The sequence below is a fragment of the Phascolarctos cinereus genome, unplaced genomic scaffold (assembly GCF_003287225.1).
Source record: "Phascolarctos cinereus isolate Bilbo 61053 unplaced genomic scaffold, phaCin_HiC Scaffold_5;HRSCAF=322, whole genome shotgun sequence".
Classification (NCBI taxonomy): Eukaryota; Metazoa; Chordata; class Mammalia; order Diprotodontia; family Phascolarctidae; genus Phascolarctos; species Phascolarctos cinereus.
In genome coordinates, this window is record NW_027555958.1 from 377,606,083 (window position 1) to 377,633,246 (window position 27,164).

At 44.7% G+C, this 27,164-nt stretch overlaps 1 protein-coding gene across 6 annotated transcripts in view; it reads right to left on the reverse strand.

Annotated features, from left to right (window-relative positions):
- Positions 1-27,164, reverse strand: part of NFASC (neurofascin) — a 243,640-nt gene that overhangs the window by 55,716 nt on the left and 160,760 nt on the right. For all 6 annotated transcript variants that reach the window (XM_078156385.1, XM_078156381.1, XM_078156382.1 and 3 more), the window contains 10 exons: positions 18,155-18,266; positions 16,660-16,844; positions 15,321-15,452; positions 9,197-9,340; positions 8,014-8,125; positions 7,416-7,582; positions 5,688-5,835; positions 3,212-3,336; positions 2,241-2,282; positions 128-229 (listed from right to left, as the gene is read on the reverse strand). In XM_078156385.1, the coding sequence (XP_078012511.1) occupies positions 128-229; positions 2,241-2,282; positions 3,212-3,336; positions 5,688-5,835; positions 7,416-7,582; positions 8,014-8,125; positions 9,197-9,340; positions 15,321-15,452; positions 16,660-16,844; positions 18,155-18,266 (1,269 nt within the window). The remainder of the gene's footprint in view (positions 1-127; positions 230-2,240; positions 2,283-3,211; positions 3,337-5,687; positions 5,836-7,415; positions 7,583-8,013; positions 8,126-9,196; positions 9,341-15,320; positions 15,453-16,659; positions 16,845-18,154; positions 18,267-27,164) is intronic.

Consider the following 27,164-nt stretch of genomic DNA (forward strand, 5'->3'; position numbering starts at 1 on the left):
TGCTCTCAATGTACTGAAGGGGAAACAGACCTACAGAGGTTTGGTGATTTGCCTGGGTTCATGAAGCAAGGGAGAGGCTAGACTGGTATTGGAAGCCCAACACCCAAGTGCCCTTCTGTGCACTGACCTGTGATGGGGCTGTTGTTGTCATCCCCAGGGATCCAGGTCAGTCTCACACTCCTCTCCTCCAGGTCAGTCAGCTCTAGATCTCGAGGAGGATCTGGTCGCTCTGCCAGCAGAGAGAGAAAATATACTCACGTTTCTCAGAGTTAGTGGAATGGTTCCCCACCCCCACCCTCTTCCTTGGTCTGTCCCCAGTCCCAGATACTGTTGCATGCAGAATGGTCCATCACTGGTTCTAGGTAACCACCCCAAACTGAAACTGCTACTAGGTTTGTTCTTCTGGGTCAGTGGAGGAATCACGTACTTGGGAAAGGTTCCAGGTTCTTCCCAGCCCCTCTCCATTAGGAACTAAAGCTATGGAATGAAAAGGGGATGGGGTAATCCTCCAACCACCAAAACCAAGGTTGTAGGCAAAGAGGGAGGATAGTGTTACCTTGGGGCCAGATGTGAATGGTAGGAGCCTTGTGAAGAGGAAGACAATGAGAACATCTCACTCCCCACCCCCAGTGGATGTTTTTAAAGACTCCACATCTGGTAAGGCCTTAAAAGCTGCTGCAACTAACCCTTTTCACACAGTCCCTGATGATAAAATTGGATCATGGGAATGGATGAGAGAAGGGGAGGAGTATGGGTGGTGTTGCTGGGGTATAATGTAATTTTCCTCAGGGAAAAAAAGTCACTCTTTCTTTCTGATTACAATAGCACCCTCTGCAGAATTAGGACAGTACAGAAGAGCCAGTAAAGTGAGCACCTGGCAAGAGATTCAGAGATTGGCAAGTCACTCAGAGGATGGGTCCAGAGAGGGAGGAAAGAGACAGAAAGTTACTCAAGGGAGTTCTGAGGCTGCTCAGCAGAGGACACCATTAATACGACCCATCGGTCGAAGCCTACACTGGGAACACCTTCGTTCTGGGGGCTGCAGGAGGGTGCTGCATCTCCTGAGGTTCTCTGCTGTGCAAGTTCTCAAGGAATCAGACCATGCTGCTCCCGCTTCAGCAGCAGCAGGTGTTAATCACAGCCTCTGGTTATAACAACCTAGCCGTTAATAAAAATAGGTGATGTTTATATAGCTTTAAGCTTTGCTGAGCACTTTGGGACCTTGGGGGAGAGAATGTTATCTTGTTTGATTGTTACTACCCATCCCCTGTCCTCTTCCCGCATTTTATAGATGGGGAAACTAAGTCTCAGAGAGGTTAATGGACTTACTGCACATATCACTAGTAAATGCTAGAGTCAGGTTTTGAACCTGTCTCCTTGTCTCTAAGTCTCCCCCTTTCCCCTGACTTCTGTGCAACAGAGTACATTGTGATTTGGGGGTGGGAGGGTAGGTGAGGTAGTGCTGCAAGGAGTGGAGAAGCTAAAGTGAAGCAAGAAAGGGTTCCCAGGGGTCCTCCCTACTCTGCCTTGTCTCCAATGCCTACTTCAGTTAGCTATATATGTGTGTATATACATCTATGTATATACACATCTACATATATAGAATGTGTGTATATATAATATATAGCATATATTATACATGATTTAATACTTACATATTAATAATATGTATCATACATATTACATATATGTTATATATATATATATACATATATATGTATATATATTGTCTCCTTTAGACTATAAGGTCTAGGAAGGCAGGGATCATGCCTTTCAACTTTGTACCTCCTTCACTGCCTATCACAATACTCTGCACACAGTGACTTTTCATTAATGCTTGTATAATAGAATGACCCTGAGTGAGAAATTGGGGTAGAGAGGACATAGGTTCACCTAAGTGATATGGCCAAGGGTGGGGAAAACTCTTTGGAGCCCAGGGCTTTGAAGATGGGACAAAGGATTGCTTCTAAAAGTGATCCAAAGCTTATGGAGGCTTAAGGCTAAGGGTGAGATTCAAGGGGAACCTGGAGAAGACAGGTGATAATATGCACAGAAAGACAGAAGTAGAGGCCTAAAAAGTGGTGAAATGAGAAGTTACTGCCCTGAAATTAGGATAAGCCAAATTCCCTCTTCCTCCCATTTCCCATCCTCCCACTCTCCTTCCTCCCACACCAAGCCCATTCTCCCCATCTCTTAGAGAGAGCTACAGTGAGGAGTCTACTGAGGTTACTCCCAGTTACCTTTGGGAAGGGGAGCCATACGGTTAATCGGAACAGCCTGAGCTGCAAAGGTAAGACAGGTTAATCAGGTTAGTGGTATTGTTTAAGTTGGTCTAGAGGGAGACATACAGGCCACAGGATCTTGTCTCTTCCCGATTGGGCAGAGCTGTTCTCCTGTTGAAGGCCTCAGGGCCTTCATGATCCCTGCAGGGAGGGCTAATGACAGTCTTAAAAGCCTACTTGCACAAAAATCCAGGGAGCTTGGCAGGGCTGATCATTAACTCCCTTTTACAGAAGAGGATAGTGAGGCTGAGGGCCCTACCACTATCTAGCTTTTAGTCACCTCCATTAGGGTGTGACAGAAAGACGGAGGCTGGGTTGGCAGAAAGACCAACATCAGGAGCTATCCACGAAGAAAACTTGCAAGACAATGCAGCTGGTGACTTCCTTTCCAGGGCGATTTCCCTTCCAGGAAAATGTACCCCATCAGCATAGTTGGATTAGGGTAGATGTGGGAAGGATGGGCAGAGATTGGCTCTTTGGGGCTTTAGGAAGTTCCAGTTGGAAACAGGGTAGAAATGGGAGGGCAAGGTAAATGGACAAACCCAGAATTTATTCTTCCTTTAATTAAAGGCTGTTTAATAGTTAATCAGCTTAGTTATACAGAGTTAGCTGTAAGAGATGGGAAACAAACAAAACAAAACATAACAAAACAAAGCAAGAAAACCCTCCCCACCTTCTCTATACCAGTCACGCATCACTTAGCCGAGTTCACGGGGAAGCTAGTTATTTAGCTAAATGGACCAATATTGAGTTTTGCAGTATCCCTTAGGTGTTCTGAAAGTATTGGTTTTCTTGTTGCTAGATCAAACAGTTCTCATATTTAATTGGACCTTAGTGAATGTGGGCATGGCCCTCTGAAGCTGGCCCATGTATGATGGGGTGGGGGGGGAGGAAGGGTGGCCAGTGACGCTAAACACAGGGGCAGTTACCTAGCACAGTGAGATAGGCCTTGGCTATGTCTCGGTCAAGCTCAGTGCTGGCCATACAAGTGTAGCTTCCTTGGTCCCGGTCAGCCACACCAAAGATGGTGAGGGTGTCCTCTTCCTTTTTCATCCTGAAAAGAAGGAGGGGTAGGAGAGTCACTAGGGAGGGAGGCAAATAACCAGGCATTGAGGGGCTGGTCTGAAGGAGAAAGCCACTTTTTTCTTCCTTCCTGAGAGACGGAAATAAAAACTAAACTTAAATGCCAATTTTCTTCTAGGTGCTGAGTTCAAATCTCTGAATCTTTTTTTTTGGAGGGGGGAAGGGAAAGTATTTTATTTTGTATTTATTTAGTATTTATTGTATTGTTTTAAATTTAATTTTAATTAATTATTAATTATTTTAATTGCTTAAAGTCAAAATAAAAAAAAGGAAAACAAGATGGTTTGGGCAGAATGGCCATAACTACCCTGACCTTCACTGTCCCCCAAATCCCCCCTTCATTTTCACTTCTTTACCCATTATGATGTCCTACACAATGAAATGCCATCCCCCTCCTCCTTCATCTCTCCAAACCCAACAGTTGAGGTCCTACTCAAAGGAACACTTTTTTCCCTCATGAAGCTCTTCTCTGGTTAGTTAGGGTCAAATTGCTTTCCTCTGAACCCCACAGCCTATATTGTCTTACATTCACCTGCATCTTATCTAGTACTGTTCTCTGCTATGTTTCATGAACGTTAGTCTAACCCCTTCAACTAGGCTTCCTGGAGGCAGAGAGCCTATTCTATACCAAGCATACAGTAGGCTTGCAATAAATACTTGTTGATTCATCATTGAGAGGCAATGTGGTACAGTGGAACCTGCCAAATTTGGAGTCAGAGGACCTGAGTTCTAATCCCAGCTCTGCTATTTACTCCCTGGGTGACTTTGGGTAGGTTATTTAACATTTTGGGGCCTCATGTTCAACGATTAGGTTGGATTCGATGGTCTCTGAAGTCCCTTCCAATTCTAAAATTATGATCTTATGATCTCACTTCTTCCCACACCTCCAGCCCACAATAAACCTTAAGGATTTTTTTTTTCAGGCTTGCATCTCCTCTCAGCCCTGGGGCAAGAGTTAGGTCTAGCTCTGCATTGCATATATAATTACCTCTAGACCTAAGAATATCTACCACTGAAGTCTTTGGGAAAAGGATACTATAGATATCTTAAGGGAATAATTATATTCATCAATTAAGTACCTGCAATGGGCCTGAGTAATACAGTAATAAGAAGCCTTGGCACAAAGGAGGATGGTTAGTTGAGGAGGAGAAAGAAATTTACTCCAGGGGCTCCTACTGGACAGCTACCAGTAGGAGCCAACAAGAATAATAAAAAACCCTGTAGGGCAGCCTGGCTTGTCACATAACACTCAGTAGTCACCGAGATTCTTGGTCCCAAGATGATCAAGAAGAGAAAACCTACAATGATAAGTTCAGCTACAGACTTGTGACTATTAAGAAGTCTGGATAATTAAACAAACCAAATAACCCAAGGATGGCTTGAATAGTCATTCTAGAATATGACTTTGTGGGAGAAGATGAGTCAGGTCAACCCTGCCCTCTACTGGAGGACTGAGACACTGCTGGTGGGTCTGAGAGATGCTGGAAATGGTGGCCCCGGTGAACCACCAAATAGTGCTAAGTGATGCTTGTGAGGATTGCTGATTCACAGACATGAGACAAAAGAGGAAAGGGAAAAGGAGGATCATGAGAAGAGGAACAGAGAGAAAGAAAATAATGGCAGGAGAGAAGAATACCAGAGAAAAAGAGGGAGAAGTAAGAGAAAGAGGTGAGAGAAATAATGAGGAGAAAGAAGAAGACAAAAAAGAAAAAAGAATAGAGGGAGAGACAGGGAAGGGAGAGGGGCAAGACAACAAGGAATGAAAGATAGAGGAGGAAAAGAGAGGGAAGGGGAGGAGACAGATCAAAAGAAAGAGAAAGGATGAAGAGGGAGAGAGTGAAAGAAGGAGAGGAGACAGTGGTTCATAGTGAGGCCAATAAAATTTAACAATATTTAGTCTATGTGCCCTTCAGTGTAATCAGTGACTCTGGATGTCTATCACTGGGTTACATACCACGTATTCCCCAACAGAAACCTCAACACTCCAAAGATCCCTGATTTTATCAGGGGAAGGCAGGAATGAATATTTCCTTCCCCACTGAAGATAACAACTAGTCCATACCTTAGTAAATGGCCCAACCTTTTGCTGATGAGTATCTCTGAACTTAGTTAGGCTGACCCTCAGGCAACAGATACTGAAGGCTATTGCTAGACCTACAGCTGAAGACCTTACAGCATGGTCAAAACTTCTAGAGTTTGTATTCTGCTGGCATATCCTTGGAGAGCCTATGATGAGGCCTCAGAGTAGGAATTTAGTGTAAAGCTGGGTGGGGAGAAGGCCACCCAATCTGGCCCAAGAGGCAGGAGGGAGGAATGGGGGACCTGTTTCCAATGTAGAGCGGCTCATCATCCTTCAGCCAGTTGACTGTAAGCTTCAGGGTGGGGTCATGCTTCACTCGACACTCCAACACGACGTTTGAACCTCTCTTGACCACCTGGTCCTCAGGCACCCGAATTATCCGGGTGGGGTCTGTGGGGAAGTACAAGAAGCCCATTGGCCCACCATCCTCAGGATCACAAACTGCCCTAAAGCCTCACGCCTGTCACATAGGTTGGAAGAAATCACATTTAGCCAACTCCTGGATGTCTGTATTAATAGAGGGGAATCACAGTATTATACAGAATAATGGACAATCCAAAAATTATTTATATTTGGCTTTTTCTCCTTTTTTTTTGAGGATCAGTTGGGAATAGTAGATTTTTCTTCCTAATTCTATTTGGTCTACAATAACATTATGAGTCCGCATTCCTGGAACCCATGCCATCAGCCGAGGGAAGGAGCTCAGATTTGTTTCAGGGTGGGGGAAGGTGGCCTGGGATTAAACACTTGCAATGAGGAATCCCCAAGTGGATCATCCACACATGAGCACTGGAGAGCCAGTAGCTATATCTCCAATTTGGCCTTGATTCAATTCAACAAGCATTTATTAAGTATCTACTATTTGCCAGGCACTGTTCTAGGTGCTCAAAATAAAACAAAAAAGAAACCATCCCTACCCTCAAGAAACTTATACCTTATTGGGGGAGATAACATGTACAAATATAAGCATAAAATACATGCAAAGCCATTTCCCAGGGAGGCCACCAGCACCTGGAGGATGGTCTGGGGACCAGAGTAGGCTTCCTAAAACTTCCACAGTCCAGGAGGTGGACTTGATCAGAACTTTGAAGGAAGCTGGGAATTCTGAGGCAGAAGTAAGGAGGGAGGGCATCTGAGGCATGGGAGACAGGCTAAGGCATGACATTGGAGATGGAATGTCATGTTCAAGGAGTGGCAAATAGGTCAGTGTGTCGGGGAAGTCATGTGCACAGAGCAGAAACTGTGTAATAATGCCTGGAAAAGCAGGCTGAAGCAAGATAGTTAAAGTCTTTAAAAGGCAGTGTTTGCATGTTATCCTAGAGGTGAGGGAGAACCATAAGCGATCTGTGAGTGACATGGGAAGGCCTAGATTTTGGGACTATTATTTTGGCAGCTGTGTGGAGGATTGATTGGAGAAGGGAGCAATTAAAGGCAGGAAGTACAATTAGGAGACTATTGTAATGGTCTAGGGGAGAGGTGATGAAGGTCTGAATTAGGGTGATGGCTGGGTGAGTAGAGAGAAGGGGACAGATATGGGATATATTGGAGAGATAAAACTGTCAAGACTTGGCAACTGATTAAATGTGAGAGGTCAGGGAGGGAGAGGAAGATTTGAAGATGATTGTGAGCTTGCAAACTCAGGTGACTTGAAGGATAGCGGTACACTTAACAGCAATACGGAAATTTGGAAGGAGGGGTGGTTTCTGGGTAAAGATAATGAGTTCTATTTTGGAAATGTCGAGTTTGAGATGTTGATGGCACATCCAGTCAGAAATGCTCAAAAAGCAGTAGGTGATATGGGACTGGAGGTGGCAGGTGAATCCATGGGATTTGATGAGCTTGCCAAGATGACGAGTGCGGAGAGAGGGCTCGGGACAGATCCCTGGGGTCCATGCATCAATAGGGGGTGGACAAGGCTGATGTTCCCCAGGAACACTTAACACAGACACAGTCTTCCCATCTGACTCTACCTTTGACCTCCAGGCGGACTTGGTTCTCTGCTTTGCCCAGGATGTTGGTGGCCACACAAGTATAGATGCCCTGGTCTTCTTTTCGGGCCATGGCCATTTCCAAGCTGCCATTCTCATGGACTTGGTAGTTGCCACCATCCAGGTTGCTCCCCTGCCCATTCTTAAACCTCGCAACACAGCAAAAGAGACCACAGCATAATGAGGCAGGAGGTAGAAAGGGCAGCTAGGGATAGGGAAGGGAGAAACACATAACCAGCCCACAGGGGAAGCATCATGGTGCAACAGAAAGAACAGAGAGAAGGCAGCTGGGAGTCAAGACACCTGACTCTAGTCCTGCTTTTGTCACTAACTCACTGTGTGATCTTGAGCAAATGAGTTCCCTTCTCTGGGTCTCAGCTTTCTCTTCTGTACAACAAAAGTAGATGGTTACTAAGACTTTTCCAGCTCTAAAATTCAACGTTTTTGTTTTTGTTTTTTTGACTTTCAATATTTGCTCAGGGTTTACTCTAGTCCCATGCAAGGCATTGTGGGTTACAAAGGAGACATACATGGCAGTCACTGCCCAAAGAAGGTGGGGCCAGGCATGACCAGAGCTTACCATCGGAGGGTAGGGATTGGGGACCCAAAGAAAGGACAGTCCAGCCGAGTCCGGTTGTAATGGATCACCTTGATGAGTTGGTTCCGAGGTGACAACATCCGAGGGGGCACATCTGAAACCCACAGCATACCTGTTTGAGACTGCTGTGTCAACTGGCTCCTTCCTTCTTGGACCTTTTTGTGGAGGGGTGGGGGGACAATCCTTGATCTTGGACCAACCTCCTATCTCCCATGTACACATGTACCTTCCTCCATCAATTTCACTAACTCTAAGGAGCCTTTCAGGATTGGGGGAGAATGTGATAGGGTATTGTTATGATATTCGATCCAATTTTCCAAAATTAGAACTAGAGACTTGACCTATGATTTCATTGGTATAGAGAACTCTCAGGTGAGGGAACTGCCTCTACCAATGTAGGTTAGCATTTCTCTATCAGTCATTGTTGAGGTAAGATGACTTGCCTAGGATCACAAAGCTAGTACATGTCAGGGGTAAGACTGGAAACCGAGTCTTCCTGGCTTCAAGACCATCTCTCCACTCATTGCCTCTGTTTTTCCAAAATTATTCAGCACTAAATACTGGTTGAAATACCCCCTGCACATTTTTTCTGAAGTCTATGAACACTTCCAGCTATTTCTCCATTTCCTCCTCTCACCCCTTTTACTTTCTGCAGTGATTACAGAAAATACATTCACAGTCATTTCCTAAACCTGGGCTCTGGCAGCAATACCCAGATCAAGAGATACAATGCACAAAGACTTAAGATGGCAAGATATGCCCACTATCCCATATTCATAATGGTGGGTAGTAGACCAATGCTTATTTTCATGGCTGAAGTAACTCCACATCCATCTGTCTACTCACATTTCCCTTTAGCAGGAGTGCTGAATTCTCTCCCTAACCTAGAAAAATCTTACATACATTCATCTCTGCTCCAACCCAATCACCAAATAGCCTGGAACTATGCTGATCTGATTCCCTCCTCTTAGAAGACAAGGGACTATCTTTTTCTCTTCTATGAAATAACTAATCACAAAGACAATTTCACTGTAACTGTAACTGAGGATAAGAAGAAAAGGGAAAGGAGGTTGGCTCACCCAATGTTTCTATCTCAACAATATCACCTTCTTTCCCCACTACCCATGCATGCTTCCAGGCACTAAGTCACCCTTTGTATACTCACCCAGAACGCTGACAAAGGCATTGGCTAGAAGGTAACCGTGATCGTTGGATGCATTACATTGATACACTGCGCTGCTGCCAATCTGAGTGTCCCGGAATATGATGGTATCTCCAGCTACCTCACGGCTTGGGTTGGGAGGTGCCACTAGGGATGAAGAAAGGAAGTTTCCATTAAGGAATAGCTGATAATGTTGAGGGGCCATGGGTTTGCCTGTCAGGGCCTCATGGCATGGGGACCTCTGTGGTGTGGTGGAAAGGGCACTAGGTTAGGAATCAGGACACCCAGGTCCTGGTCCTGATTCTGCTAACCCTCTTTGATCTTGGGGACATCACTGCCCCAATCCAAGCTTTAGTTCCTTAATTTGTCAAGTGAGAATAATAATCTAAATTCAACCTTTCTTAGAAGATGATTGTAAGAAGCTGGCAAGATAATGTAATTTTAAAAGCACGAAAAGTGATCAAAGTAAACAAAATGGAGACAGTGTGCAGAGTACAAAAATAGATCTGGAAACAAAGGAGACAGGTTCAAATCCTGCCCCTGACACTAGCTAGCTGCAGGGCCACTGGCAAGTTACATCACCCTCATGGTCTCAGTTTCCTCTTCTGGAAAGTGAGGAGGTTGGATCAGATGGCCTTTGAGACCCCTTCCAGTTCTAAGTTTATGATTCTATTAGTCGATTGGTAAAGAGACAAGAGCCCCAGGTTACTCAGGATGTCCTCAGAGTATTGTCTTATATTGAAAGGAAGTGTGATTCAGAGGCTAGAATGTTAGATTTTGAACTAGGAGCCCCGAACTCAAGGTTAAGTGACTTGTCCAGGGTCACACACCTAGTAATGTGATTTTGGACAAGTCACTTAAAATATCAGTCTGTTGCTTTTTTTTTTTATCTGTAAAGTAGGGATACTACTCATTTGTTGTTGTTTAGTTGTTTCAGTGGTGTCTGACTCTTTGTTATCTCATTTGGAGTTTTCTTGGCAAAGCTCCTGGAGTGGTTTGCCATTTCCTTCTCCAGTTCATTTTACAGATGAGGAAACTGAGGCAAACAAGGTTAAGTGACTTGTCCAGGGTCACACAGCTAGTAAGTGTCTAAGGCCAAATTTGAACTCAAGATGAGTCTTCCTGACTCCAGGCCAGCCACTCTATTCAATGTGCTGTCTGGCTGCCCAGCTATCTCATAAGGTAGTGAGAAAAGCATTCTGCTGACCTTAAGGCATTACACCAATGTGGACCATTATCATTATGATTGTTCTTCACCTCATTCTTCTCATTATTTAGGTTGGAGCACATACAGAAATGGTCCAGGGAAAAGTTGCTCTCCTACTCTGACTATTATTATTTCGTTTTTCTCATATCCTTTGACGGAGCTCAGACAGAAGCAATCCTGGGATAGGTTGTCTTCCTGCTGATTTTCTTTCATATTCAATGTTCTATGGACCACTGCCCATGTGGAGAAAATAACTGCTTTCTGTAGTTGAATAAAAGTATTGAGATGTCAGCTTCTGTTCTGGAGGCTCACGGAAAGCATCTGGGAGACAACCGCAGTGGCAGGCAGGACGTACCTCCATCTGCTCCCCCAGGATTTTGATTTCACCCCCTTTATATTTTAATATAAAGAGCCCTGGACTGTAGTTCAAAATCCAACACCCCTTTATATTTGAAAAACCTTCTGTTCACATAGCTTGGAGACTGAGGATCTGGTATTGACATTGGCAGTGGCATTGAATGATAGTAACGGTAGTTAGCATTTATAATAGCACGTGGGCTTGCAAATCGCTTTATATGTGTTATCTCAGGGGATCCTCATGAAACCCTGGGAAGTAGGCACTATTATTATTCTCAGTTGATTCATGAGGAAATGGAGGAAACATCTGTTAAACAGGTTGTTCTTCAGTTTTCATCTATCAACGATTTACGCAGGAGATTGTGGGCACCAGTTGGGTCTGTGATCATGTTCCAGTTTTAGTACAGTTTACTGGTTGAGCCCACAAGAGTATTTTTTATTTTTTTTCCAACATTTTTAAGATTTTGAGTTCCAAATTTTTTTCTTCCTCCTTCCCTTCCCCCCTCCCCAAGATGGCAGGCAATCTGATATAGGCTATACATGTACAATCATATATTAAACATATTTTCACATAAGTGATGTGTCCACAAGAGTATTTTGAGGTCTGTATTTGTAGTATGTGGGGTTTGCCACATGTTGGTCCATGAAAGAGTGACCTTCTAATGCATAATTCTAGCTAGCAGGTCATGTCTTGGTAGGTATTGGGTGCTAAATTTGTATTGCCTGATGGGATGCATCCCACAGCTTCTTCCCACACTTTCTCTCATTAGCTGCATTGATCATGAATTCATGGTAGATAGAGAACTGGGGTTAGGAAGACTTTAATTCAAATCTGGCCTTAGACTCTTACTAACTATGTGATCCTAGGGAGATCACTTAATCCGTCTGCCTCAGTTTCCTCATCTTAAAATAGGGATCATAATAGCATCTATCTCCCCAGGTTGTTTTGAGAATCAACTGAGATAATATCTGTAAAATGCTATGGAAACCTTACAGTGTTACATGTTCAGTCATTTTTAGTTGTGTCCAATTCTTTGTGACCCCATTTGGGGTTTTCTTGGCAAAGAAATTGGAGAGGGTTGCCATTTCCTTCTCAAGCTCACTTTACAGATGAGGAAACTGAGGCAAACAGGAGTAAGTGACTTGCCTAGGGTCACACAGCTAGTAAGTGTCTGAGGCCAGATTTGAACTCAGGAAGATGAGCCTTCCAGAATCCTGGCCCAGGACTCTGATCACTACACCACCTAGCTGCCCCAAAGTGTTATATAAATGATAGTATTACTAGCATGATGATAATCATGATTAAATCTGGGTTCCTTAAGAGTGACCCTTTTGGGGGGCAGCTAGGTGGCACAGTGGATAGAGCACCAGCCCTGAAGTCAAGAGGATCTGAGTTCAAATCCGGCCTCTTACCAAACACTTGACACTTACTAGCTGTGTGACCCTGGGCAAGTCACTTAACCCCAATTGCCTAAAAAAAAAAAAGAATAACCCTTTTGGGATACCAAAATTTAAGATTCCATAGTTTATGAGTGACCCTGAGCACGTGGGGTTTCATCAGTCATGTGCCACATTGGCGGGTTTTCGTAAATGTGTGCCTAGTCTCCCCAACAGATACTGAGTGTATTGACGGAAGAGTGTGACATATTTATATGTGGATTGTGATGTATTTATTATTTATACATTTGCTTTAATACAGGAATGCCTGTGGTGATATTTCTTTTGCCCTGCTGTTAAGTAAATGGTTATGTTTAAAAAAAGAGAATAACTCTTTTGTGACTTCTTATTATTCTATCTACCCACTTTGTTCTATAGAAAAGCAGCAGTGTGGAGTGGGTGGGAGTAAAGAGCCCTGGAGCTCAGCTATATCCCTGCCTCAGTATATTACCTTATTACAAGTCTCTTAATTTCTCATTTCCTTCAACTACAAGAATGGAGAGAATCAACCCTCTCTTTTAGGGATTCTGTGAAGAGAGAATGGGGTACTCATTTCAGAGATGAAAGTCCTATAGAAACTTTTGGGATTGCTGCTATTATTTAAAATTATGTTTTAGCATTTATGAGGTGGCTTGTCTCTCATAATGACCTAGAGTTAACCCTCCCAGCCACTCATAAGCCTTTCAAACAGAAAAATTCAGTTACTGGATGACTTGGTGCTTGGGATCAGATAACTTGCCTAGGATTTGACATAGACCTGGAAGGAGGCAAAGCTGTGTGCAGGGACCCAGGAGTCTGGCCTCCCAGGCGCCGCTCTCCAGACAGCTATTCTGAACTCAGAGGCTGGAGAATCAGCAAAAGCTGAATTCAGACCAGGTCAGCATTCCCCTCCCCGTCCCTCCCATCACTAGCCATAAAACAGGCTCCAGTGCCATCCACTCCTTGCCCGCCAGCTCTAGAAGGTCCATAGAACTGATCTCCCCTCTTATCAATCTCCCCTAAGTGCTCAGAGCCATCTGCTTCCTCAGTGAGATCGGCGGGTGACATTTCTAAGGCTGACCCTTCGTCACAGGTCCTGGGTGTTGGATTTATTTACCAGCAAAGCAGAGGACCAGAGATATTTGCTGCCTTCAACACGAAAGCACCACAAGGATGCAGGAAATTGGAGGGGAGGGGGCACCTTCCATTTTACTGATGGCTATGGCTATTTTTTTGCTCTGAAGTCTGAATGTGGCTCCTGTAGCAAAAAGAGCTTGCTCATTTGGCACAGCTAATTTTATAGGTCCCTTGCTCAGAGAAAACAAACAAGGATCTCTGTCAGGAAATGCTGTGGCACCATGGCATCTAGCTGTGAGAGACCCTGAAGGCCATCTGGCACACTGGACTTGGAGTTAGGAAGGCCAGATTTCATTCGAATTATGCTTCAGATGCTGTGTTACCTTGCGTAAGTCACTTAAACCCCTCTGTGCTTCAGTTTCCTCATTTTACAAAGGAGGAGATCCACCCTTAAGTTTCCTTACAGTCTTTCCCAGGATGACTTCAATGACTGTCAATCAACTCTTCCTGGGAGGTTCCTCCCTAAATTCAACCCTAAAACTAGGGTTTATGACCTGGGGTCTGTGAGCTTTTTTTTAAAAAAAAATTTAATAAGTATATTTACAAATAATTGTTTTCCTCTGTAATCCTATTTATTTTATTCAGTTAAAAAGAAATCTATAGGCTTCGCCAGACCACCAAAGGGGCCCATGACACAAAACACAAAAAATATCAAGAACCCCCGCCTAAGAAATCCTTTGTGGTACAGGACAACATTTCCTCTCTTATTCTGCCCTCAGGGGAAAGGGAGAATGGTTGCTCACTCTCTCCAACATATATGTGGGAGAAATGGAATTTCTTGGTGAACTTTAGGGGAAAACTGGCGATGGATATGTTTTTTAGAGTCTCTGTTAGGTTTAATTTAGCTATGGGGGCCTCATCACGTGTGTGTGTGTGTGTGTGTGTGTGTGTGTGTATGTGTGTGTGTGTGTGTGGTGGTAGGCAATAGCAAAGACTGCCAGGAGTCGGTCTAGTATGAATATGTCTCACCGATTAGATAAAGATGATCAGGAAACGGATGGGACATCTGAGGCCATTCTGGCCTGGGGAAAGGAAGAGTCCGTTTGGCAGCCTTTGAGTTTCTGATTAAATTCTTTTAGATGCCATGTGCTGGGGGTAGGGGCAGAGTGTGACAGTACTAAATGTAGCTAAAATTCAATCTATCAATCAGCTTTTATTAATTGTCTACTATTCATCAGGCACCGTGTTAGGCACTGCCAAGACAGAAGAGAAACAGTGGCTGCCCTCAAAGAACCTACATTTTTTTTTGGGGGGGAGAAATAATATGTGCACATATTAGAATATGCAAATGGATACAAGGGGATATGGGGCATGGAGGACCCTAGCAGCTGGGGAGATTAGGAAAGGTTTCATATAGGAGGGAATGCTTGATCTGACTCTTGGAGGAAACTAGGGATTCTAAGAAGCAGAGGTCAGAAAGGAGTGTGCTTTAGGCAGGAGGAATCTTTAGTGCAAAGAAATGGAGTATTGTGTACGAGGTACATTCCCAACCACGGTCAACCAGCCTTGGCCTTGAAGAGTTGAGGACGGACAGGCTGCCTCTAAACAGAGGGCACGATAATTTTGGTTCAGATTCTCTGGCTGGGGACAGAGGGGAAGGGGACCAGAGAATGGGACAAGTGTACTTGTTGGGAAGCTTTTCTTTAAATCAAGCTAAAATCTGCAACCTCTACCCACCATTCCTAGTTCTGGACTCTGGGGGCCAAGCATTACAAGTCTAATCTCTCTTCTATATGACAAATCTTCAAACAGCTGCGGCCTGCTATCATGTTCCCCTGAAGTCTGCTCTTTGCCAGATAAACAGGTTAAACCCAGTTCCTTTGAAAGACTCTCCTATAGCATAGTCTTCTGTCCCCTCAACATCCTGGTGGTTCTCCTCTCTGACTTGTCAAAGTCCTCCTTATATAATGTGGTATCTAGAACTGAGCACAATATTACAGATGTGGTCTGATGAGGGCAAAATATCGTTCTTCTGAACAGTAGGTGGGGAGAGACTTCATATCACCTTACCTTCCAAAGGATCTCCATTCACCAGCCATTGGATAGTGGGCTTAGGGTTTCCATTGGCCCGACACACCAGCCTCCCGTCTTCACCTGGGGCCAGGATAAGGTTCTTGGGTTCATCTAGCCAATAGGGAGCGGCTGGAAGACAAGGACAGCCATAGGCCAGACAGTCAGATGGGATGGGGAAAGAATAAGAAAGCCAAGACAACGGCCCCTCCAGGGAGGAGGCCCAGACCTGTGAGCGCTGCTTCTTAAACTGATGCCTGGCTCTCCCCAGGCTGACCTGGTCCCACTTTTATTGACAATAGTCAGTCAGCAAACACATCTTTGGTTGGGGGTCTGGATAGCACAGAATAGTGATCTGGCATGTCTATATAGGACTTAGAATGGGTGAACATGCATTAAGCTGGTCGGTCTGGGTTGTTATTTGCAAGGCCATCTTGGCTCTCCCTGGGTAGCTCCTCAGCTTCCTTTGGATGGGGTCTCAGCTGCCCCTGAGTAGATCCTCATCTGGTTTCCTTTTTGCTGGTTCCTTTCACCTTTGGATTTTGCTTGAGGTGCTTGTGGCACCAGTGAGACTAATTATCTTCAAACCAAGAAACACCATGCCATGATTAATAGACTACCTTCCTGACCCTGGCCAGCAGCTTTGCAGAAGCGAACCCAAGGGGATGCTGGATAAGAAGGTGGATGGCTCAGTACAACCAATCCTCCTGCTATAAGAAATATTCCAAGCCCACATCTTTCTGAGAGCAGTGACTTCACCATGTTTGTACGTGAAATGAAACCTCACCCCTTTGTTTTGTTAGCTGGGTTATCAATGACATTCCTTTTACCTCTCTCCTAAAAGAAGCATAGCATTAACCCATATATACAGAGAAAATTGCAAGGCAGAGACAACACACCAAGGAACAGGAACGCAAAATGAAAAAAAAATACCAACACAACATGCCAACAGGCTCTGTGGCTGTGATCCAAATGGTGATGGTGGGTTAGGGGGATGATGGAGGGAAATCTGCCTGATGAGGGGAGGGGCCACAGCCATTACGGAGAAGTGGGCATAGATTTCTCTCTCTTTCTCTCTTACCTGTGTGAACATGTATGTGTGAGTGTGCGCGCGCGCACACACACACACACACACACACATATGCTACCCATCCACTCACAGTGGTGAGCAGACGACCTGCTGGTGGATGAATGCTCAACAGCTCATGGTGTTTTGGGTGGCTCTCCTGCCTCCACTCTCAGGAAGAGGAGGGCTGGTGGCAGTAGTGGTGGCAAGGTTGGGGTGGAAGGAGTTGTTGGACAGGCAAAATAATCATAATGAGAAATACACACAACGTACCCTTTACTCTCACCGAGATCGTGTGCCGAATGCTGCCCATCTTGTTGGAGGCCAGACAGAAATATTCCCCAGAGTCTTCCTCGGAGACATTGGTGATACGCAGGGCCTTATTAAAGTTTTCAAATTTGACCTTGCCAGCTGGGAGGTCCCCACCTTTCTTGTACCATGCGATGTCTGGCGCAGGCCTAGGAGGGTCAAACCCATCAGGAGATAAAAGATGGACACGTTAAGCTTTTGCTGGGGATTCTGTAGAAAGCTGGACTAGACTATCTATAAAATCTCTTGCAAGACTCAGTCGATACTGGGGGCCCCTAAGTGGCTAGCTTAATGAAATGACCCTTCCCCTTTCCCTTTTGGTGGGAAATGAGTATTTACTACTATATCTGGGGTATTATAAACCTCCAAGGTATTTCAGGTGAACACTGTTGGTGAGGCAGTAGATGACGTTAGGCATCATTTACCTAACCTGGGAGGAAGCCGGTGGGGAAGACTACCAAGCTGGGACCTATAGGTGAAACATTTAAGTAGGCCCAAACTTGGGAAATGGGGCTGGGAAGCACTGACCCCATGAATTGGTGGGGGGCTAGTAGGAGTAACACCTTTGAAGTGAAAGAGTTGGACTTGAGACCCAGTCCAGAGTCACCTAGTGTAGCTAAGTGGCATGCCTTCAAGGGTAGACCTACAGTCTGGTTAGCTGTCCACAGACCTTGTTAGCGTAAAGCTGTGCTATAGATAAGGGGTGTCTTAGGATAAGATTCTTGGGCTCTGTAACTTGGCAATTTTGGACTCCAAAAGTTCATATTATTTCAGTTTCTTTCCCTTAGTGACTAAAAATGTCTTTCTGAAAGATCCAACCTTTTTCATCAACAGACTAGGAAAGAAAGGGGGCATTTGTGTGAAGGCCAGAGAATGTGGAATGGGAAGAGACTTGGCAATCCCCAGAGACCTAAGGACTGATGGCTGCAGTTGAAACAGAAGAGGTCTTGATCCCCAACAACTCGGGGTACTGGCCTGGTATTGAGTTTCAAAAAAAAGAAAGAAAAAAGAAAAGTCTAGGTAGCACTGGACCTAAGCACTGCTGGCAGAACACTTTCCTGCTGATGTCATTTCTTTGCAACTGGGTTTTCTTTTTTTTTTTTTTTTGCTTTCCTTGGGTGGGGAGGAGGTGTGCTTCCATTTCTAACTCCAATTCCAAAAGTTAGATCTCATTTCTAGGGGAATATCAGAGCACAGAGAGATGGCGTTATATATCCACAGTGACACAGTGCACCGGCACCAAATCAAGGCAGAATTTCTGCCTCCTTTTTCTCTTCTCTTTACCCAAATAACAGGGTCATTGGGATGGGACAGAGACAAGCTCCAGCTCGGGATTTAGCTAGCTCGCAATCTCACTTTCGATACCAGCTACAGAATGAAATCCGGATAAAGCCCCTTTCCCGACTCTCTGAACAAAGCCAGGAAGAAGGGTCTGAGTACAGACACAAATGGTACATACACCCCTGAGGCGATGCACTCCAGCAGCAAGTCCATGCCCCTCAACACCATCTGGCTGCTCGACGTGCCCAGAGGATACATGAAGCTGGGCGTCCTTTCTGCAACTCCTCGGGCTGAAACGGGACAAAGTATGCTCCTATGAGCCACCTCCTTGGAAAGTCAAGGAGGTGGCATAGTTTGGCTGGAGAGAAGTCACCATTGTGCCCATGTCTTCTCTCATCCTAAGAAACCTGGTTCTGGATCTTGTGCCAATTAACCTTCTTCCTAAGTTGTTAGGGCACCAAAGGGAGAGAGAGAGAGAGACCTGTTAGCCAGCTAGGTCCCATCTGCCCTTCCCTTACACGTATGTGGCTCTACGTTCTGATGAGATGTCATGAAGAATCATCCTCTCATTGCCCAAAACCCACCTTTACTCCTCCAAAGGGCAGAAGAGGGGGGTAAGGGGGTGTTATGATAAGACCATTCCGCCAATAAACCTAGCCATGTTCTGCAAGTCTAGGAATTGGTGTGGCATATCCCCACTCCTGTAGCTTGCCCTTCCTCCTAGAGAAAGGAAATGGTAAAAGAAAGGCTAGCACACAGATCACCCATGGGATACATGCATAACATGCTCTTTGGGACCCTGGAGACACAGGTCAAGGATAGAGCTTCAAGGACACAGACACAATCAGAGACACCAGGAAAGAGTTATTAATGGGTTAGAGTTGATATGGAGAGTTAATAAGCAGGAATCGTAGGCATCGCATCCGCTCTGGGACCAAAACCAGTCTGTACTTTTACTAATGGCTCTGAAAGGGGGTGGAGGTAAGAGAAGAGAGTGTTAATTAGAAGTAAGATGAGGAGGAGGGGGTGTGAGGGGGAGATAACCATTCCTTTGGAGAATATGATTTACTATTCATCTAGGCTCAGAAAGAGCTTACATGTTAGTAATGGTCTGAAATGAATGAAATGCCTTTTTGTTGTGCTCCTGTTTTAAGGGCCAAATGTCTCAAAGATTTCAGCACTGTGGAATGGATAGTAACACGGATGGTGGATGCTCAAGTGAGAAGAGTCCACATAGTATGGTGGACCCTGCTCACCTGGGCTGGGCCTTTCTTACCATAGCTATTTGCAAAGGACTGTGATAAGAGAGTTTTGCAAAAGAAGTGGGAAAGATGGTATGAAGACATCTCCCAACAAGAAGCCACAAACCAGAAGACAAAAAGTGGGGAAACCATTAATCTCCGACCACTCAGGAAAGGCTAGCTTGGAGCTATGGCATTAGGGAGGGGGCAGAGCTCTCTTCTTGGTGGGAGATACAACTTAATGGGCCCCATCCTGAGCTGCCAGCGGCTGTGAGCCCCTCAGAGATGTGTGAGGTGAAGAACAAAGTTGTTCATCGAGAAGGATTTAATCAATTCTGTCATGGAGAGGGGCAGGGTGGTCTGCAGGGACCCTCTGCATCTGGGTAATTGGCATTCCCCAATCAGAAAAGTGACTGAAGTAATTTGTTATCCTGGGCTATCCCTGTCTAGAACCAGTGGGGGCTCCCAGCCAGAGGCCCCCAGCCCCTCCCAGCTCCAGTCTGATGGGAAGGATCAAGGGCACACTGGGAGGTGAACTACCCCAGTGTAAGCGATGAAACCTTTCAAAGTAAGGATAGAGGGGGAGGGAAATAAACCCATGATGGGGGAAGTATTTCAAGGCACTTGCTTTGTTTCTCTCTTTGTTAAGAGAAGGACAAAGGAAGAAAGTTATTCAAGTTTACATCAGCTGTTGGAGAGCAGGGATCATCTTCTTCCATATTGCCACAGCACCTCACAATTTGAGGTGTCTAGGAATCCCTTACAGAGGCTCTGAAAGAGCCCAAGTTAGACCCCAAAGAAACCAGGTTGTAAGTAAAGAAAGGATCTGTGTTCTGTCCTAGAAGCATGCTCCTCCTTAGGCTATGGGTGATTTTGGCCATTAGGTGGATAACTGTGAGGACAGGGATGAGTTTGGGAAAAGCTGGGGGTGGGGAGGGGGTGTATTTTATACTTGGTGGGCTAGCGAATTTCTGAACCTTCTGTAGGACTGTTAGGTGATGATAAGAATGATAGTGATGGGCAAGAGGAAATACTGAAATGCTTCTAAATGTTGCCTTATGGACATTCCTTAGGTGCCTCCAATCCATATAGGAAGAATTATCCTCACTTAATATCAGCTGTTCCCTCCATCCCTGCCAACCCTCTGTCCCACAAGATACTCTCTAAAGGTACTCATTCATATATACACTCACACACATAAACGCTACAGGGACCTCTACAATGGATTAATCCATTACATTGTTAATTGGTTACTGCATGCACACCATCTTGATTTTCAGCACCTGTCCCTTTGGAACTAGGGGATGCTAACACCTAAAGGAAGCTCTCACTCCTGCTCACTACCGCTGAATCCTCAGTCCATTCTTCATGATGGTGCAAGATCAAAGGTGTTCAGGAAGAGTGGAATTTTAGAGCAGAGAGGGGACTCTTGCTTCAGGGTCTGTGAGTTCTCAGATGATAGGATTATAGGGCTATAGAGCTAGGGCTGAAAAGATCCTTAAAGACCTGACTGGAAATTCTTTCCAGGTACAGGCTGTAATCCTGAAATCTAACTTGTGATTGCCTGATGGTGACTAGGAAGTAGTAGCGTACACACATTTGACTAGCAAAGTATTAAGAATGGGAAAGAGAAACTATGCCTTGTGGGTGACTACAGTAGGACAGACTTAGGGGAGACTCCAGGAAGCCTAACCCATCTGATGGTCTTGGAAGCCAGTGGAACCAAGGATGTTTGTTTCCAGTGTCCAGGTGAGGGGCTGTTGTCTCCTAATTCAATACTTCAAGGATCTCTAATTTCTTTGGTCTGAGGTCTCTCTCACCCAGAGCAGACCCAAATCCCCTCTAAGGCTCAGTAGATGGGGGCCAACAACTCGACATTTAGTCTTACCCTTTAATGAAGAAGCTGAGGTAATCTGATTCTCAGAATATAGTCTGTTACCAGGCCCATACTGGGGGCCTTTTTAGACTTCAAGGTTCCCACCATACCACCAGGAGGCAGCAGAGTGGGACTTGGGTGGAGGCATCATCACACAAACTATAAAAGGACATAGTAATACTTAGAAAACAGAGTTCTGGTGAGGAAAAGGAGGGAACTTTAAGGACTGACCAGTTCACTTGTGTTCAAGGGTTTGAAAACATGGACACACATTAGTCATCAATACTACCTATATCACTCTACCTGACTTCCTCTTCTCTCTGGTCCCCCTCTCCATAGAAATATGGCTGGTATTAATGTGCTGGCATATCCATAGGGCTGTGTGCCAAAACACTGGGGGAAACAGCTTGCTGGTGCAAATGGCCTCTTTTTGTATTGAGTGACACTTTTTGGAGTACAGCAGTGCTGAAGGAGGCAGCTTTTCAGGCCAGGTCTACTCATCAGCTATTTCTCTGCCCAAATCAGAGACAGGTTGCAGTCAAAAGCCGAAGACCAAGTAGGAGAACCTGCTGAACTTAATGAGCTTAGCTCAGCACACACTTCCTCTCAACTATTCTTTAACTACCCAGAATTCTCATGCCCTTGGCCAAGATTCAATCAATGCTGGCTGGTTCTTAAGCAAATTGGGAGACCTGAGCTGCAAAGAGGAGCCCATGTGGATTAGAAGGCCTTCCAGTGTGTGAAAGGGCATCCTTATTTTGGCCATAGGGGACACAGAGGACTTGGAGAGATATGGACATAATTAAGGGATGAAAGATCCTGGAGAGAGAACAAGATCATAGACCTAGAGCTTTTGAAAGGGCCTTAGTCTGATCCAAGGCCATCATTTTACAAAGGATAAAATGTGATCAGTAGCAGCTGGAGGGCTTCAGGTGAAACTGTAGCTTCAGGGTCAATGGTCTTGGAAGTCAGTGGAGGGAGGTACATTACTTTCATCTCTGGAGAAGCCAATGCATTCTGAGGGATTTACATTATATGAGATCGGTATCTCCTTGAGAGGAAATGGCAAACTACTCCAGTGTCTTTGCCAAGAAAACCCCAAATGAGGTCACAAGGAATCTGACCCAACTGAAATGACTGAATGACAACAAAAATCTGCTTGAAAGGAAGAGTGATGATCAGGGCACCCTCTCCCTTATTAGAGGCATTAAAGCCACCTATCCAGCAATGACTAGGGTTAGCCTAGTAGTAAGAGGAGAAATACAGTGATTTCCAAATACCTATTCCAGATACACAGTATTGCATCATATCATCTGGGTCACCTTTCCTGCTCCTCAGGGTTGGGATGCTATTGCTACCAAAAACCTTGGCATCATCAAATGGTTCAACATCAGAACCTAATATGATTTTGTTGGTGGAAATGACATTAAAGAAGAAGCTGAAAATCATCTGTTTTACTGCTGTGCCCTTAGGACCATGGGGTCTTTCCATCTCACTTGCAGCTGAAACCTTCCATTAGATTGTAAGCTCCTTGAGGGCAGGGACTGTCTTTCTCTTTTTCTTACTTGTATCTCTGTCATTTAGCACAGCACCTGGTACACAGTAGGTGCTTAATAAATGTTTACTGAATTGAACTGTGGTCTCCTCCATTGGAACGTGAGCTTCTTGAGTGCAGAGGGTCTTAAATTTGGATTTGTATCCCTAGCACTTGGTAGGGTGTCTTGCACATATGTGCTTAAATTAATGCTTCATTCATTCAATGGCACCTAACTCACCATTTCAGGGAATCCTGGTGCTGAGCTACATCTGTGACCAGAAAGTACATAAGTACATCTCATGTCCTGCCTGTTGCTGTATTTGGTTAGTGACCATCAGGTTCTACAGAGATCTGGGCCATCAGGGCATGCCCTTTCCACACTTCTTTAGTTCTCAACCAAGTGTTGATACGCAATTAAGTAATAAGCAATACCCCTTCTGCTGCAGAGGAATGACCCAGATTGCTAAAGGACTTAGAACCCCCCACTCTACCTCCACCATAGAAAATGTATCAGGTATTGCATTTGGTTACCAAAAGGAATCTGAAGGAAGAAGACAACCAGCAAGAATCCTGGACCCAAGCCATCTCTGCAGCTTTGGAGCCTTAAGACAGTATCGCTGAGTCACAGGGCGAGAAAGAACCTTCAGATGCTATTTCAAGCATCCCTCCTCTCCCATCCAACCTTCTACTTTTAAGGTTCCCTAAAGGACAGGACCTTTTTGCATGCTCCCTCCAATGTCCAATACCCCTCACTGCCAGGAAGTTCTTCTTCATGTCCAACTTAAATCCCTCGTGCTGTGGCTTAAGTCTACATCATCTTATCCCATCCTTAGTAAGGGTGGAAAGGACATAGGCAGGAACCCTCTGCACAACAGCAGTCTTTTCTTTTCCAGCTGTCCCAGCCCTTCTGTCCTCCCCAGGTCTGGCCCTTGTACCTCTTACATATCTATTTCCTTTCTCTGACTCCTCAAGATCCCCACCTCCTCCTTAAGTGACAGACCCCAGAGCTGCACACATGGTCAGTCATCAATCCCCGGGTGAACTCTACACTTGTTGGAATCTCCATAGGAAATCTGGAATAATAATAACTAACATTTATACAGCACTTAAAAATTTTAAAAGCACTTTACCTTATTTGGGCCTCACAATAACTGCATGATGGAGGTCCCACAGATGTTGTCCCCATTATACAAAGGAATAATTGAGGCTCAGGGAGATTAGATTTGCCCATGGCCACACAGTAACTAGTTAGAACCCAGCTCTTCCCAGATCCCAGTCCAGTACTCAATCTATGCCACACTCCCAGAACATCTTGCTCCAGGGATCTGGGAGTATTTCTGGCCTCCCTTTGGTCATTGTCGGTCGGCATGTGGCACCTGTTTAGGGAAGACAAACATTCTAATATTTGCCTAAACGAAATGTGATTGGGAGGAAATTTGCCACTGCTGCAAAGGAAGAGTAGAATATTTTTCCAAGGTAAGTTGAGATGATTTAGGATTTTCCATACCACTGTTTTCTTGCTAACTTAGTCAAATTATGAGGCCCCTATACTCCAGTATGCATCTGACCACTGGAAAGGGGACCTGGCCCCTTTCCATACCTTGTGCCTCTAATACTACAGTCACTGTTTCTTGCCTACAGCACCACCAGTATCTTTTGTAATTGGACTCACTGTTAGCCATCTTGTATCAAGCACAGAAATTCAATCTCTACACTGGTACTTGTGAGTCAGTGAGCTTTGTACTGTCTCACCCAAGACAAGACTGTGGTCCTTACTCCTGTTTGTCTCCTGTGTCACTGCATGCCATTGGTCCCAACGGGATGTCAAAGCACGCAGATGAATCGCTGCAAGCTTATCAAAGCTACTAAAAAAATACCCAAGGCACACGCCCAGCTGGTGTGATTAGTAAGTCAGAAATATCATCTTTATAAGCAAAGAAGGGCACTTTTGGGCAGTTCCTGCTTTGTAAAATGAGGGGACTGGCTTGGATAATATCTCAGGCCTTTCTATTCTGATCATCCTATGTCTCAGCAATCAAGTATAATATATTATCCTTGGTTCTATTCTAAAAGAGCCCTAGTCCATGCCAGTGCTCAAGGAACTCTTTAGACAATGACTGTTGGTCCCGTCATCTCTAGAAAACACACTATGCCCAGGCTTCTGCAAACAAAAGTCTTGACCAGTATATTTCCTGCTTCCTGCTATAGTACTATAACTGTTGGGTAGAACCCCAAAAGGGCTGGAACTATTTGGTGCTAAGCCAGAGCTGCCACCTTTCCTTCCCCCACTCCAGACCCCCAACCACTGTTTATATTAGCACATCACAGTCCTGACACTTTGAATCTATTCCAAATCCACAACGACACCCCCAGGGAGTCTGCAGCTTGACTCGAGCTTCTGAGCTATAATTGATGAGTGGGGGCCAGCTGCTTCCCTAGAGCTCAAAGAATCGCTCTTCCTTTGCCTTCAAGGGAAAGAAGAAATTACTGAGCCTCAGGGTGAGTGCTTTAGGATTGAAATCGCCAATCACCTATCTTGCCAGGTTGGGTAACGATTTATATGTTGAAATAAAGGAATCTGACTTATTGTATAAATATCACAAGATGTTTTGAGTGTAAGGGACCTTAGATATTATGAAATCCAGGGCTTCTTAACCTGGGGTCCGTGAATTTTTTTTTGTCGTGACAAACATATTTCAATATAATTATTTCCTTTATAATCCTGTGTGTTTTATTTTATGCATTTAATAAGCATGATTCTGAGAAGGGGTCTATACTCTTCACCAGACCACCCAAGGGGTTCATGACACAAAAAAGATTAAGAACCTCTGATGTAATTCAACCGTCTTGCTTTACATGTGAGACTGAAATCCAGGAAGGAGAAGTAGATTTCTCAGGATCTCACAGGTAGCAAATGGCAGAACTGTTCTTGAAATCCAGATCTGTCCCCCAAGTTCAGTACCCTTGTCCCGATGGCACACTTGCTCCCCAGAGTACTTGCATCCTGCATGGTGTGTAGTTGGGACAGGGAAAGATTTCTTGAGTTCTGAGTACTTGCACTCAATTCTCTATTACCTCCGCTAACAGAAGAAAGAAGAGACATGGATAATATAAAACAATGGAAAATGTAACTTCATCCATATTTAACTTGGGAGTGAACTCAGAAGTAGATCTGAGACCCTGGTATACATTCTCTCTGCCTGGTCTTATTCTGGACAGGCAGGGGACCTAGCAACGGGTTGGTGGTGAATTAGTCCCAGGTCACCGAAATAATCTGCAAAGCAAATCCATTTTCAGAAAATCAAAGGCTGACCTCAAATGCACTACAAAACTTCCTGTGCTGCCTAACACTAGCAAGAATCAAATTCTCTCTCTCTCCTTTTGACTGATACTGACTGACAAGCTCTTAGCTCTTCCCAAAGAAACATGGTGAGCACCTGCCGCAAATCCCTAAGACTTTGCTGAACTCTCCTAGAAGCTCTCGCAGACGCTGCCCTGGTTTGAAGTACTCCTAAAGCAGAACCATTGGAGGATTGCTCTGATTTAGGGGTCACTTGGCATCTTACCATCCAATGCCCCTCATATTCCCAACAGCACCAAACAGAATATACAAATGCATTTCCCCAAGCAAAGCAATTTGGAGTAGGCCGCTGGGCACCTTTGTCCAGTAGCCTCTTAGGCTCTTGGACTGGTTAGCCTGCAGAGGTTACAGAGTCATCAGTGAGGTTATTAGGTAAACCCGGGTTAGCACAGCTGTAGTCACTCCCATAGTTACAGTCTCACGGACTCACCACTGTACATGTCAGTGTGATTTCATAAGGACGAATCGTTATGGGGAGGTTCTGCAATAAACAGAAGAATGTGAGCAAACAGGAGGCAATAGAGAAGCAGAGGGCAGAATAAACAAGAGAAGGCAGAAGAGAAGTTAGGAGCCACAAAGATAACCATCACTGAAAACCAAAGCAGTTGGTCTCTTGCAAAAGAAATGCATGAAAAGAATCTCAGAAAAGAAGAAACGAAACACAGCTCAAAAAAGGGGGTGAAGGAAGGGAGGTGAAATCTTGAAAGAGATGGAGAGAAGAAACAATTATAAAAATGGAAAGAAATGAGTATCTTTGAACATTGAGGATAATTGTCACCACCATCATCGTAACAGACATCTGCATAGAACTTCATGTTTCTGAAATGGTTTATACAAAGTTGACATGTGATATACAAAACAGGCCAGTGAGATAGGCAGGGAAGATGTTATACCCATTTCACAGATGAGGAAGTTTGGCCTCAGAGGAAGTAAGCCTGTTAATGGCATGGATTTGAATTCTAAAGCCTTGGGTTCGAGTGCCAGCTCTGCTACTTATTAAGAGAAGTCCTGAGAGAAGTCCTTGAACTGTGCCTCAGTTTTCTCATCTATAAAAGGGGGATAAGAATGCTTGTACTACCTACTTCATTGTTGGGGAGCACATGAGATGTATTGAAAGTGGATCATAAGATTGTAGGTAGAGGGGACCTTAGATTAAGTCATCAAGTTAAACTC